General features: G+C 35.3%; 1 protein-coding gene across 2 annotated transcripts in view; it reads right to left on the bottom strand.

The window, feature by feature from the left end:
* TTC28 (tetratricopeptide repeat domain 28) overlaps positions 1 to 14,981 on the bottom strand; it is a 626,414-nt gene that overhangs the window by 573,488 nt on the left and 37,945 nt on the right. For both annotated transcript variants that reach the window (XM_042962136.1, XM_042962137.1), the window contains exon 2: positions 13,444 to 13,722. In XM_042962136.1, the coding sequence (XP_042818070.1) occupies positions 13,444 to 13,722 (279 nt within the window). The remainder of the gene's footprint in view (positions 1 to 13,443; positions 13,723 to 14,981) is intronic.

The raw sequence follows: 14,981 nt of genomic DNA, 5'->3' as shown, positions 1-14,981 counted from the left end.
AGTTCACATTAGCTGTTTATTATGCCTACAATGCACTTTGCCCACATCTGGTTCTCTCAGGTCTCATCTGAATCATCTCTTCCCACAAACTCTTCCGTAACTCTGTCATCCTCTTTTCTCAGTACTCTCAATTCTTTTACTCTGTTTGAAATTATCTTCAGAGTGCTTATTGTTTTAAAATCTTTTCATATATTACTTTATTTTCTGCTTCTCTCCACTGAAACATTAGTTGTAACTTTGTTCTGCCGTATTCTTGGTTTAGAACACTGCCTAGCATCACAGAACTATTCAATAAATATACTTAATTCTTGCTAAAAAAAAAAAAAAAGTTAATTATAAAAAACATATATGGTCTCAAAAGTATATAATGAATGCATACTATTAAGATTATCTAACTTAGGGGTGCCTAGGTGGCTCAGTCAGTTAAGTGTGGTTCTTGATCTCAGCTCAGGTCTTGATCTCAGGGTCATGAGTTCAAGTCCTGTGTTGGGTTCCATGCTGGATGTGTTCCATGCTGGACTTTTAAATATATATATATATATATATATATATATATATATATATAGCTTAAAAACATTATTTTATGCATTTCTGTTATTAAGCTCCAATACATTTACAAACTTCTTTTTAAAATTCAATGCATTTAAAACACTTTGTTTACTTGTAATGACAAGTAAAAGGCAAAAAAAACTGCACTGTCAGAGTCTGGTTTATATTATAGGAAAGTGAAATTGAATAGTATCCTCAACATCTTATGAACATAACAGTGTTAAAACTTAAAAGAGAATTCTGAACTCTTAAAATCTCTTAACTGATGAACTCTTTTGTTTAGGCAAGTAGTACAGTATACGGATAAAGGAAAAATTCTTTAGACTCAGATAGGACAGACCTGGGTTAAAGTCCAACTCTTTTACTAGTTGGATGTACTAGACAAGTTATTTAATCTCTCACTAACTGTAAATGTTCACTATTGTAAAGTTGGGCTAATAATTATATCTAACTTCTAAGATTGTGAGTATAAAATTGATACACAAATAAAAAGATTCAGACAATCTTTTGGTAAATAACCATTCAACAAAAGCTATTATATTTTGTTACTATTATAATATAGGTAAACCAAAAGGAAACATGGGGCCAAGATATTCACATTTTTTTTTTACATATAACTGTCATCAGGTATAATACCTGACAATGTATAATATTCTCTCATTAAGAATTATACTTGATAATAGGATTCTCTCATCAAGTATAATCAAAAAATGAAAATATGAAAGAGCTTTAAATTCATACAGAAAGACAAGGTATTCGTGGTATGCTTTACAATTAATGGGAAAGTCCTGCTGTGGAACTTTCCCTTATATAGTTTTTATATAGTTATACCATATGAAAATCTACCATTCCTTTGGTTTTCTTTTCCTACGGTACCCTTAAAGAATATAACTATTTTTTATAACTCATAATTCACACTGAAATGATATAAACTACTTCACAATAGACTTGTCTGAAAAGATGTGATTCAAGAAAATTCCAGACCAGAAAGATCTAGGGTAAAAAGTTAAAACAAAATACAAACAACTAAAGAGGGTTATGTTCTAGGAAGGGGGGTACGTGAATATGTACCACACTAAGTGTATAATCTGACTGACAAAGAATACTGGGGAAAATTACAAGGATGGCTGTAGATTCTTCCCTTTCTATATATATGCCCTTGGGTAATCCCATCCTACATGGTTCTGGGCTTGGCCATGTGACCTACTCTGCCCCAGAGGATAATAGCATATTTGGTAGAAAGAGAGTCGTCAGAAAATGCTTGCACATTGCTGCTTCCACTCTCCTGTAGTTGGGGGAATCCTACAATTACCATGGGAAGAAGCTCGGGAAAATGATGAGAGGCACAAGGCCCAGTTACTGTTGTTCTCCAGCTGCTGTTGCCAACAGCATAGCAATTGTCAGAAATGTGAGTAAGACTATCTTCAATGATCCAACCATCAGGCAAACCTCTAGTTGAACTTGAACACATGAGCAAGTCCAGCAGAAATCAGCTGAGTCAGCCCAGACTAGAAAAGTCACTCAGCTGGCATACAGAAAGAATCCTGAGCTAAATAAATGGTTGTTATTTTAAGTCACTGTTTTGGAGTGATTTGTTACAAAGCAAAAACCAATGGATACAAGTACAGTTCAATGATGCATTTTTTTTTAATCATGGAAAAGAAGCAGAATACCAAAACAATGAAAAAAGATGAATATGCTAAATTTTAAAAAAGGAGACAAATCAACTGAATACCATTATCAGAGGAAAAAGCAGAACGATGCTTGCATTTATAGTAAATGCCTAATAGATATTTACTGAAATCAAATAAATGAAATATAGCATACTTTAAAAAGACCAGTAGGATCTGATAAGTTATTCAAAAGAGTATATGTCCTCTATAAGTGGCAAAAAATAATTCCTCCCCTTCCCTCTGCAACAGATATATCTTAATGGAATATTTTACCCATTTTGTCATCACACTTTTTGAAAAATGATCAGTAGAAATTGGAAAGATTCAGAAAATTACTGAGATTATTATAAAGTGAAGAGAAATGGTCAAAAAATTATTGGATAGTTTGAAAAAAATTATGTGTGTCTAAATACAAATATCACCATGAGGGTGATCACCATTAATAATCATAATATATTAAAAAAAACTATATGTGAAAAATGCTCTGCTAAGTGCCTACCATTATTTTATTTAATCCTCAATACAACCCTTTCAAGTTTGTGATATTAACCCAAATTACAAATGGGAAAACTGAGGCATATGAAAGTGAAGCAACGTGTAAGGACGAAATAACTTAGATCCAACTCCAAAAACCCAGCAGTTCTTGCTTCACATGTATGTTGTTTCAATATACGAGGATTTCAGTTACCACAGTTAAATTACACCAATTCCCTAATACCACAATTCAAATTTCAATTACCATGGTATATTAACTGAGTAAATGTATAAAGTACAAATTCCACTGCTGGTTTTTCAGTCCACAATTGCTATATAATTAAGAGTTATGCATCATGATTAATGACCAATCACATCACTCGTTTCAAACTCTGTGATGATTGGTCACTGCATACATCTGTTATTCAGCTCACACAGAAACAGCAAAAAGGTGGTTGTGATGCCCCTTTATCTTCCAGTGACAAACCCGTGTGGACATTTTATAAAAATGGGTTTTGGAAAAGGAGAATTGAGGAACAAAGATGAATGCAGCAAAGAAATAAAGAGTGATAATGCTGAAGATAAAATTCAGCTCAAACACAAAGAGAGTTATAGAAGAAATAGTGGACGATGGGAATGTTGACACAGCCACTGTTGAAGAGGTCCAGTTAGAAGAACTTTGAGAATGAACTTGTCAACGTAAATGAGGAAAGTGGTTGTGACCAAAAGGCTAAAATGTTCCAGAGAACATTATTCTGGCAAAATTACTGTAACTGCAGGAATGCTCAGAGATATTTCACACTGAAGATTAACATTTTATAAGCTGACCCAAACTAGAAAGTAGTATGACAATTCACCAAGGCACAGAAAAGATACTCTGTACTGTAATTTATACGATGAGAAGAAAGCAACAAGAACAATTCAAATAACTACAGAGAAGTTTTTTACAAAAAAATAAAACAAATTCTCAATGTTTCTAACATTTTAAAGCACAATGTACTAAATATCTGTTTTAATAGTTTTTCCATTCTTGGGGCACCTGGATGGCTCTCAGTTAAGTGTCCAACTTTGGCTCGGGTCATGATTTTGTCATTCATGAGTTCGAGCCCCACACTGGACTCTGTGCTGACCACCCAGAGCCTGAAGCCTACTTTCAATTCTGTGTCTCCCTCTCTCTCTGCCCCTCCCCCTTGCACGTGCATATGTGTGTGTGTGAGCTTGTGTGCGTGCGCGTGCAGGCACAATTTTTCTCTCTCTCTCTCAAAAATAAATAAACATCAAAAGTTTTTTAAGTAAAAATATTAAAAAATTTTAAAAAGGCCACAGAACAGTTGAAATCATTGCAAAGTTCATGTAAGATTTTTCAGCTTGTACAGTTGCCTCTATGGTACTGTCCTACCATGCAAAGTGAAGACTGCCTGTACATCCTATTTACATTATACTATGCTAACTCACTAAATACATGAAAGGTTTTAAGGTGGGAGATTTGAAAGAAATGTTAGATCCCTTCCACAACTGATTAAAAAGTGAACTAAATCTATTGAGAAAATTGGCTAATTAAAAAAAAAGAAAACTTATATTGTCAAAGCTTATGGTCTGCGACATCTACTTCCTTAGAAGTCTTCAAGACGGAAATGCACAATTATATCTCTTTTCTCTTTGACTTAGACACTAAAGTGAAAAGAAAATTTTAAGGATGGATGGCTGGGTGGCTCAGTCGGTTAAGCGTCCAAGTTCGGCTCAAGTCATGATCTCACAGTTCACGAGTTCAAGCCCTGCATCAGGGTCTGTGCTTTCAACACAGAGCCTGCTTCAGATCCTCTGTCCCTCTCTCTCTCTGCAATGTCTGGGCTATAGTAGAAGACAAGCTTTCCAGGCACTTTCAAGCTAAAGACTCAGATACACTTAAGTAACATACATTTTTATGTATGTGTGTGTATATGTATATATATATATACATATATATATACATATATATATATGTATATATATATATATATAAAACAATATAAATAATTAATTGAAATTAGCAAAATGACTATCATATTCACAGAAGCTCAATGTAGCTTTCAGGGAAAGATGAGAATTGAATTAGACAAGTGGAAGCAAGGAACAAAACTCCAGGCACAGTTTGGCATAAACAGGAAGGAAGAAAAAAAAGGAAAAGACACAATCAATAAAAAGAGCAGGTTTGTCATCCCAGCAGCAGGTAATAAAGGGGGAAATATAACCATTTGTGCAGAGTCTTGAATATCAGGTTACTTGGAAACACGAAACAACAGAAAGTTTTTCATTAGAATATTGTTACAATAAAAAAATTCACGACAGGGGCGCCTGGGTGGCTCAGTCGGTTAAGCGTCTGAATTAAGCTCAGGTCATGATCTCACAGTCCGTGAGTTTGAGCCCCGCGTCGGGCTCTGTGCTGACAGCTCAGAGCCTGGAGTCTGCTTTGGATTCTGTGTCTCCCTCTCTCTCTGCCCCTCCCCTGCTCATGCTCTGTCTCTCTCTGTCTCAAAAATAAATAAAAACAGGGGCGCCTGGGTGGCGCAGTCGGTTAAGCGCCCGACTTCAGCCAGGTCACGATCTCGCGGTCTGTGAGTTCGAGCCCCGCGTCAGGCTCTGGGCTGATGGCTCGGAGCCTGGAGCCTGTTTCCGATTCTGTGTCTCCCTCTCTCTCTGCCCCTCCCCCGTTCATGCTCTGTCTCTCTCTGTCCCAAAAATAAATAAAAAACGTTGAAAAAAAAATAAAATAAGTAAGTAAGTAAATAAATAAATAAATAAATAAATAAAAACATTTAAAAAAACTTTTTTTTAACTCACAACAAAGTAAGAATGAAACTATAATAACCTAGACTATAATACTGGCTGTGGAAATACACTGCATAAGATATATAAGGAATACAGAATGCAGAAGGGCTATTCACCAATATAATGAATGAATGAAAAAGGAAACAGAAATAAATATTGTAAATGAATAAGATGAGTAACTAGGAACAATGACCCTAAAAAGAGAACTCAAAACATCAAGAAAGCTACTGGGCCTAAGGAAGCAAGATGACTTTGTTGGGATCCACTGAAAATGAGGAACCTTAGATCACTGAGAAGACATCACTTCTGTTTCCACTAACTACTGAGCAAGATCCTAGTGAACCCACTCCCACAAAGAAAACAACTACAAAATCTAGATACAACACAAAAATAACCTACCTGAAAGCACTGGAGAGTGAATAGAAGCCAACAGATTCTGGAGAAAGAGAGCTGTTAAGTGAGTTCCCAATCAGAGTGGTGACCAGGGTGACTGGAGCACTGTCATTCTGGCTGGGGAAATCAGAATACTGAAGCACAGGAAACCACTGCCTGTGGCCAAGGAGGAAAAGAATCCCAGAAGGACAAGAACCAGAAAAGGGATACTCAAATTCTGTCTACCCACATCTTTGGCTAATCCTTGAGTAGCTCAAATAAAGACAAAATATCTGTACTGAAACTAGAGCTGCAATTCAAGAAACAAAGTATGCAATTCTATTCTAACCAAGATAATAACCTGCCAGGGGCCCCTGGGTGGCTCAGTCAGTTGAGTGTCTGACTCTTGATTTTGGCTTGGATCATGATACCAGGGTTGTGGGATTGAGCCCACAATCTGAGTGTGGAGCCTACTTAAGATTCTCTTATCTTCCTCTGCCCCTGTACCCTCTCCCTCTCTCTGTCTCTAAAAAAATAACAATCAAAATAATAACAACCTGCCAAACAACATCAATAACAATCAAAAACAATGAAAAACTCTCAAAAGAAAAGAACAAATCAACTCAAAAAGTAGTCAAATAAACCAATAAACATCAGGAAAAGAGTAACAGGAAAAAACAGAGAATACAAATAAAATGGTACAGAAAAAAAAAATCAACATCAATAATTACATTGAATGTTAATAAACACAGATTCCAATTAAAAGGCAGAGACTGAAAAAATTGATTTAAAAAGCAAGAAACAGGAGTGCCTGGGTGGTTCAGTCAGTTGAGCATCCAACTCTTGATTTCCACTCATGATATGAACTCTCTGTTCATGAGATTGAGTCCTGCATCAGGCCCTGTGCTGACAGCATGGAGAATGCTTGGGATTCTCTGTCTCCCTCTACGTCTGCTCCTCTCTGAGCTCGCTCACTCTTTCTGTCTCTCTCTCTCAAAAATAAACTTTTTTTAAAAAAAGAAATAATATATATTGTCAAAAAAAGATGAATATGAAATGTAAAGACCCAGAGAAGCTGAAAATATATGGATAGAAAAGATACATAATGCAAAGAGTAAGAATAAAAAAACTGAAGTGGCTATATTAGAATCAAGCAGATATACCTTACGACAATAATTACTACCAAAGATAAAAAGGGACCTAGCACAATGATAAAAGGATCAATTCATCAAGAACACAAAATAATAATAAAGTGGTATATGTTAATAACAGAGCTTTAAAAATCATGAAGCAAAAATTCACAATATTAAAAAAAAAGAGCCAATTCCAAAATCTTAGTTGTGGATTTTAACTTCTCTATTCTAACAATTGATGGAATAATTAGACCAAAAAATAATAAGTCATCAAAGACCTAGAAGACATAAACAGTATCAATCACCTTGAGTTAACTGATATCTATAGAACTACACCTAACAACTACAGAATACATATTCCTTTCAGGCACTCATAGCAGGTTTCACCAGGATAAAACATGATGGGCCATAAAACAAGCCCCAGTAAATTTTAAAAAATTAATATCATGTCAATTGTGTTCTTTATCCACAATGGGATTAAGTTAGATATCAACAATAAGATAACTTTAAAAATAAGAAATATTAGGAAATTTGACAATATACTTCTAAAATAACCCATGGATTAAGTAAGTACTGCCAAGGAAAATTCAAAACTATTCTAAACAGAATGACAAAATATGACATCAAAATTTGTGGGATGCAGCAAAAGAAGTACTAGCAAAGAAAATTTTGACTTTAAGTGCTTATATTTCTTAAAAAAAGAAGAAAAGGCACCTGGGTAGCTCAGTTGGTTAAGCATCCAACTCGCTCAGGTCAAGATATCACAGTCGTAAGATCAAACCCTGCATCAGGATCTGTGCTGGGTGCAGAGCCTGCTGAAGATTCTCTCTCTCCCTCTCCCTTTGCCCCTCCCCACAAAAAAATTAAATTAAAGTTAAAAAAAAAAAAAAAAGATTTAAGGGTTGCCTGGGTGGCTCAGGCAGTTAAGTCTTCAATTCTTGGTTCCAGTTCAGGTCATGATCTCATGGTTCATGAGTTGAGCCCCACATCGGGCTCTGCACTGGCAGCACGGAGCCTGCTTGGGATTCTCTCTTTCTCCCTGCCCCTCCTCCACTCACTCTGTCTCTCTCTCAAAGTAAATAAATAAATTAAAAAAAAAAAAAAAAGAATATTTAAGATCAATGGCCTAAGTTCTCATCTTAAGAAAAAAAAGGAAGGGGCGCCTGGGTGGCTCAATCATAAGTGTCCAACTTCACCTCAGGTCATGATCTCACTGTTTGTGGGTTTGAGCCCCATGTCAGGCTCTGTGCTGACAGCTCAGAGCCTGGAGCCTGTTTCAGATTCTGTATCTCCCTCTCTCTGCCCCTCCCCCACTCACACTCTGTCTCTCTCAAAAATAAATATTAAAAAAAAAAAAAGAAAAAGGAAGAGAGAGCAAATTAAATGTAAAATAATTATAAAGAAGGAAATAAAGAACAGAAATTGATGGAAGAGAAAATGTACAATAATATTCAAAATCAATGAAATTAATAGCTGATTGTCTGGAAAGATGAATAATATTGATAAATCCCTAAGCAGACTAATGAGATAAGACAGAGAAATTAATTAATATCAAATTAATAACAGGAATGAAAGAAAGGACATCACTAAAGATCCTACAGAAATTAAATTAAAAGGATAGTAAGGGAATGTTATCAACAAATTTACAGCAATAAATTTGCAACCCAAATTAAATGTAAAAATTAAGTGAAACAAACAAAATACCAAACTAAGAAGAAACAGAAAACTTGAATGGTCTTATATCAATCAGAGAAATTGAATTCATAATTAAAACTTTCCCACAGAAGCGTCTGGGTGGCTCAGTCAGTTCAGCGTCTAACTCTTGATCTCGGCTCAGGTATTGATCTTGAGGTTCATGGGGTCAAGACTGGCATCAGGCTCTGTGCTGGCAGCGTGCAGCCTGCTCGGGATTCTTTCTCTTCCTTTCTCTACCCCTCCCTCCCCTTCAAAATAAATAAATAAACTTTAAAATATAAAAAGATAAAAATAAAAACTTCTCATAAAGAAAACTACATGCAATTATGGCTTAATTGGTGAATTCTACCAAATATTTAAGAAACAAACAATGCCAATCCAACAAAAACTCTTTCAAAAAATACAAGAAGAGAGAACACTTCATTGTATGAAGCCAGTATCACTCTGATACCAAAATCAAAGACATCATCAGAAAAGAAAACAGATCAATATCTTTCACAAAGATGCAAAAACTCTTAACAAAATTATAGCAAATCATATCCAACAATACATAAAAGGGATTAAGACATAATAACTAAGTGGTATTTATCCCATGGAAGGTAAGCTTGGCCTAACATTCCAAAACAGAATCAATTTAATTTATGATATTAACAGACTAAATGAGAAAAAAATTATAATTTCAATTAATGAAGAAAAAATGACAAAATTCAACACTCAGTCATAACAGAAATTGAAGGGAACATCCTCCACCAGATTAAGGACATCATTCTCAACAAAGAAAAGCTCAATGCCTTCCCACTAAGACCAAGAATGAATAAGGAAGTTTGCTGTCACCATTTCTATTCAGAATTAGACTGGATATCCTAACAGGTACAATGGATCAAGAGAAAGAAATAAAAAGCATATGCAAAAGAAAAAAAGACCTGTCATTACTTACAGGTTATATGATCATGTGCAGAAAAAATCCTAAGGCATCTGCAAAAAACCCCACTAGAACTTGATAGTGAATTTAACAGGGTCACATGATACCAAGTACAAAAATCCATTCCATTTCCATATACTAGCAATGAAGAAATAGAAAATAAAAATTTTTAAATCGATTTATAATAGCATCAAAAAGCAAAATACTTAGGAATAAATTTAATAAAATATGTACAAGACTGAACACTAGAAACTACAAAAGGTTACAAAGGAAAATGAAAGAAGGACTAAATAAATGGGGACAGATACCATGTTCATGATTAGAAAACTGAATAAAGTTAAGGTGGCAATTCTTTCCAAACTGCTCTAAAAGCTCAATGCAACCCCATTAATTTCCCAGGAGCCTTTTTGAAAAAATTGATAAGATGGTTTCATAACTTATATAAAAATACAAAGACTGATAATATCAAAAACAACCTAGGAAAAGAAGAATAAAGATGAAAGACTCAGGGGAGCCTGGATGGCTCAGTCAGTTAAATGTCCAACTCTTGATTTTGGCTCAAGTCATGATCTCAGTTCGTGAGATCAAGTCCCGCGTTGGGCTCCAAGCTGACAGCAAGTAACCTGCTTGGGATTCTTCCTCCCTCTCTACCCCTCCCCAACTCAAACATGCATTCTCTCTCTCTCTCTCTCTCTCTCTCTCAAAATAAATAAACATTAAAAAAAAAAAAAGATGGAAAACTCACAATATCTGATGTCAAGACTTACAATAAAGCTACAGTAGGGGCGCCTGGGTGGCTCAGTCGGTTAAGCGGCCGACTTCAGCTCAGGTCATGATCTCGCGGTCCATGAGTTCAAGCCCCGCGTCGGGCTCTGTGCTGACAGCTCAGAGCCTGGAGCCTGCTTCAGATTCTGTGTCTCCCTCTCTCTGACCCTCCCCCATTCATGCTCTGTCTCTCTCTGTCTCAAAAATAAATAAAAACGTTAAAAATAAATAAATAAATAAATAAATAAATAAATAAATAAAGCTACAGTAATCAAGACAGTGCATTTAGGGCATAGGATAGATAGGTCAATGGAACAAAATAGAGACCAATAATAGCACCATACTTTATGGGGTCAAATGATTTGTGACAAAGGCACCAAAGATCATTCAATGGGGAAAGGATAGTCTTTTCAACAAATGTTGCTGGAACATGGTTATCTATATTGAAAAAATAATAATACATCTTGACCCCTATCTCACAACATACCACAAAATTTACTTGAAATGAATCAAAGACCGAAAGGTAAGAACTATAAAAATTCTAGAAGAAAACCTAAGAAAAACTTTATAACCCCGAGTAAGATAAATATTTCTTAAACAGGACACAAAAGAATGAACATAAACAGACAATAGCTAAGAGGCAGTTGGAGATAACTATCATAATTTGGTAATAACACTGAGCTTATTCTTTTTAGAGGCTTTCATAACCTCTTTTGCAGCCCATAACACACCAAAATCATTTCTCATTCAGACAAAATAGACACAAATAAAAGACTCTATCCAATCGCTGGAGCCCTGAGATATTTACATAAAAAATTACCATAGAGGGATGCCTGGGTGCCTCAGTTGGTTAAGTGTCTGACTTTCAGCTCAGGTCACGATCTCACTGTTCGTGAGTTTGAACCCCGCATCAGGCTCTGTGCTGACAGCTCAGAGCCTGGAGCCTGCTTCAGATTCTGTGTCTCCCTCTCTCTCTGACCCTCCCCTGTTCGCACTCTGTCTCTCTCTCTCTCTCAAAAATAAATAAACATTTTTAAAACACTTTTTTTAATTACCATAAATAGAAATTAGAATTAATGTTTTCCCTAATCAAACTAGACAATAATGACATTTCAGAAAAAGACTTCAAAAGGCAAAAAGATTTTAATGAGAAAGTTAGAAAAGCCAAAATAGAAAGACCAATAATAGCCCCACACTTTTATGCTCAAATGATTTGTGACAAAGGCACTAAAGATAATTCAATGGGGAAAAGATAGTCTTTTCAGCAAAGGAAAAAAAATTGATAAAATTTCAACAGACATATCTTTACAACAAAACAGTACAACTTAACCTTCTTTTATATTGTAAGTATATTCCTAGAAAACTAAGTATAAAATAAAGTTTTTATGAAATGGAAAGAATTTATACAGTAGTGGAAATTTCTTTATAAATTAATTTTATTATGAATCACATTGTATATGAAAACCCTTTCATGATTTCAATAATAAAAACTAATTTACATGTTACATAATTCTAGATATTCCTAAATTAGTTTTCCTTGAAGCCAAATATGGAGCTGAAATATTAATGCAAGTGGTAACCATAGAACAACTTCACTTATCATAAGGGGAAAAACATCAGAGACTAAAACTTGGTAAGATTACCTTGAAAGGTTGATTTTTTTTATCTATAATCATAAAAGTGCACCTTTTTCAGCTATTTTGTGTGTGTGTGTGTGCTAAATCGCAAGAGGGTGACAAAAGAAAGTAGAATGACAGAAAAAAGGAAAAAGATGAAAGTTTTAAAATGTTCACAAATATAGGAAGGACATAAAATAAGTGGATCCAAAAAAGGAAAGAATGGAAATACTTAATTTGAGAATTAAGCTATTTATCAGGCTCATTGCAATCAACCACAGGTTTAAAAGAAAAAGGGAAAGAGAAAGAGAAGACACATGCCAAGCTTTGCTAGAATAACCTACTTACTTGTACCTTCGATAAAAATGTCACAATCATAGCTATTATCTATCAAATGCATACTATGTACAAGTAACAAATTATCTCTGACTCTTAAATGGCCTCACAAGATAGGTATTATTATTCCATTTATCTTAACCCTAGAGAAGTTAAGAAATTTACCAAAAGCCAGACAAAAGAGAGCCATTAACAAAAGAGAAGGAATTTGAACCTGGGTTCGTCCTTTGAAAACAACATTCTAACCCCCAAGTGGTGTCCTATAACAATTTTTTAAAATAGATTTTGTTTAATTTGCAGTAATTATAGTTACAAAACAACTCTGTTAGGGAATTACACAATACTAAACAATTCATGAGGCAGCAGCAATACTGGAAATTCCACTGAACGAGGCCAAAAGTACCTACCACAGTTAAAGTATAAATTAATGTAACTATAGCATTAATAAGACAGTAAGAATATTTTTTAAATCTCTAGCAAATATCCATGAACCTTTGTTAATGCAACAGAAAGCCAAAAATGGTATCAAATGGTTTCGTGGCTCAATAAAAAGGATCTCAAACACTTCAGTACATCTTAATGGGGGTTAGACAGCAAACAGGCACACTGAAAATAAAGTATATACAAAACAAAGATCATTCAAACCTAAAACTATCCAAGGGAACATAGATAATTAAAATGATGTATTAGGAAAAAAAGTTTTTCTGGTTAAATACCATTCTGAAAACAAGCAACGATTGACAGAATAAAATTAATTCTTTTAAATTCAAAGAAAAAAACCATCTCCATCTAAAACATCTGTGTAAAAAGGAGACGTGGAAACCTATATAAATGACTAAAATGTATCCTATCAAGAAGCTGAGTAGAAAAAAATTTCAAATTTCAAACATACAGGAAAAGAATTAAACTTGAACATGGAGAGCACTATTACAAAGCATAAAAAAGGAAGCCATTCACTAGCATACCAGCTCAATGAGGCCTTTCAACATTTTGCTGAAGTACAGAGTATCAAAATATTAACAACTGCAAATTCAATGAAATGATACATTAAAATAAGAAATCAGCACAAAAGATTCTGTGAAAGTGAATGAAATTTCTACCTTTGGCCATTTGGGATTGAGAAGTCGAGCTTTGATTGCATCGTCCAGTGCCTTGTCATACTGCTGGATTTTCATATAGGCTGCAGATCTATTGCTGTATAAGATGCAGTTCTGAGGGTCAACAGCCAGGGCTTCATTGTACAGAACAATAGCTGTATGAAAATCTCCATCATGACAGGCCTGGTTACTCTGACGAACTTTCTCAACAAATTCAGCTTTGCTCAACACTGGTCCATCAGGACTTCTCCGACCAATAGTCTTAGCACCAAAGAGAGGAATCTACAAACAAAGAAACTTTGTCAGATAATCCAGAGGGTTTCTTTGTCTGAATTTCAAGAGAAGAGGGACATTCTGGGGTGCCTGGGTGGTCCAGTTGGTTGAGCGTCTGACGTCGGCTCAGGTCATGATCTCACGGTTCGTGAGTTCAAGTCCCTTAATCAGGCTCTTGCTGTCAGCGCAGAGCCTTCTTCAGATCTTCTGTCCCCCTCTCTCTCTGCCCCTTCCCTGCCTGTGCTCTCTCAAAAGTAAAAATAAATAAATAAAAGAACAGAGACATTCTTCATGGTCTGCTTTATATAGTAAACTTTTGTAGCCTGAAAGTTAATAACCTTTCAAAGCAGCAGCCAACATAGTACTTTGAATGCATGTATATATATATATATATATCTGTTTTATATATATACATATAGTTATAAACATACATATTTAGGGGTACTTGAGTGGCTCCGTTGGTTAAGCATCCTAATCTTGATCTCTGCTCATGTTGTGTTCTTGTGGTTCGTGAAATGGAGTCCTACATCAGGCTCTGCACTCACGGAGGAACTTGCTTGGAATTCTCTCTCTCCCTCTCTCTCTGCCTCTCTCTCTCAAAACAAACTTTAAAAAACATGCATATTTATATTCATACTTTTTGGATTGACAGAATGACTGAATAAATGAATGAATGAATGAATGAATGAGTGAATGCAAAAGAATACTTAGACTTTTTCCTGGCAATTTACAGTTCTACTAAGTGAGGGTGCCTGGCTGGCTCACTCAGTAGAGCATGAGACTCTTGATCTTGGGACCTGAGTTAAAGCCACATGTTGGGTGTAGAGATTACATACACACGTGCATAAAGTTATTTATATTAAGGGAAAAAATACAAATACAAGTCAATACAGAAAACATGATCTAAACTATATTAAGATAGTTGCACTCAGAAAATGAAATAAATGATCAAAATAATAACTATGCTAAGTTATCTCTGGATATAAAATTATGGGTTATCTTTATTTTTTTTTATTTTTTTAATGTTTATTTATTTTTGAGAGAGAGAGAGACAGAGCATGAACAGGGAGGGGCAGACAGAGAAGGAGACACAGGATCTGAAAGAGGCTCCAGGCTCTGAGCTGTCAGCACAGAGCCCGACGCGGGGCTTGAACTCACAGACCGCGAGATCATGACCTGAGCCGAAGTCAGGCACTCAACCAACTGAGCCACCCAGGCACCCCAGAGTTACCTTTCTTATCCAAATGTTATACAGTAAGTATATGTGA

The sequence above is a fragment of the Panthera tigris genome, chromosome D3 (assembly GCF_018350195.1).
Source record: "Panthera tigris isolate Pti1 chromosome D3, P.tigris_Pti1_mat1.1, whole genome shotgun sequence".
Taxonomy (NCBI): domain Eukaryota; kingdom Metazoa; phylum Chordata; class Mammalia; order Carnivora; family Felidae; genus Panthera; species Panthera tigris.
Note: the sequence above shows the minus strand (reverse complement) of the source record. Positions and strands in the feature narration are given on the sequence as shown.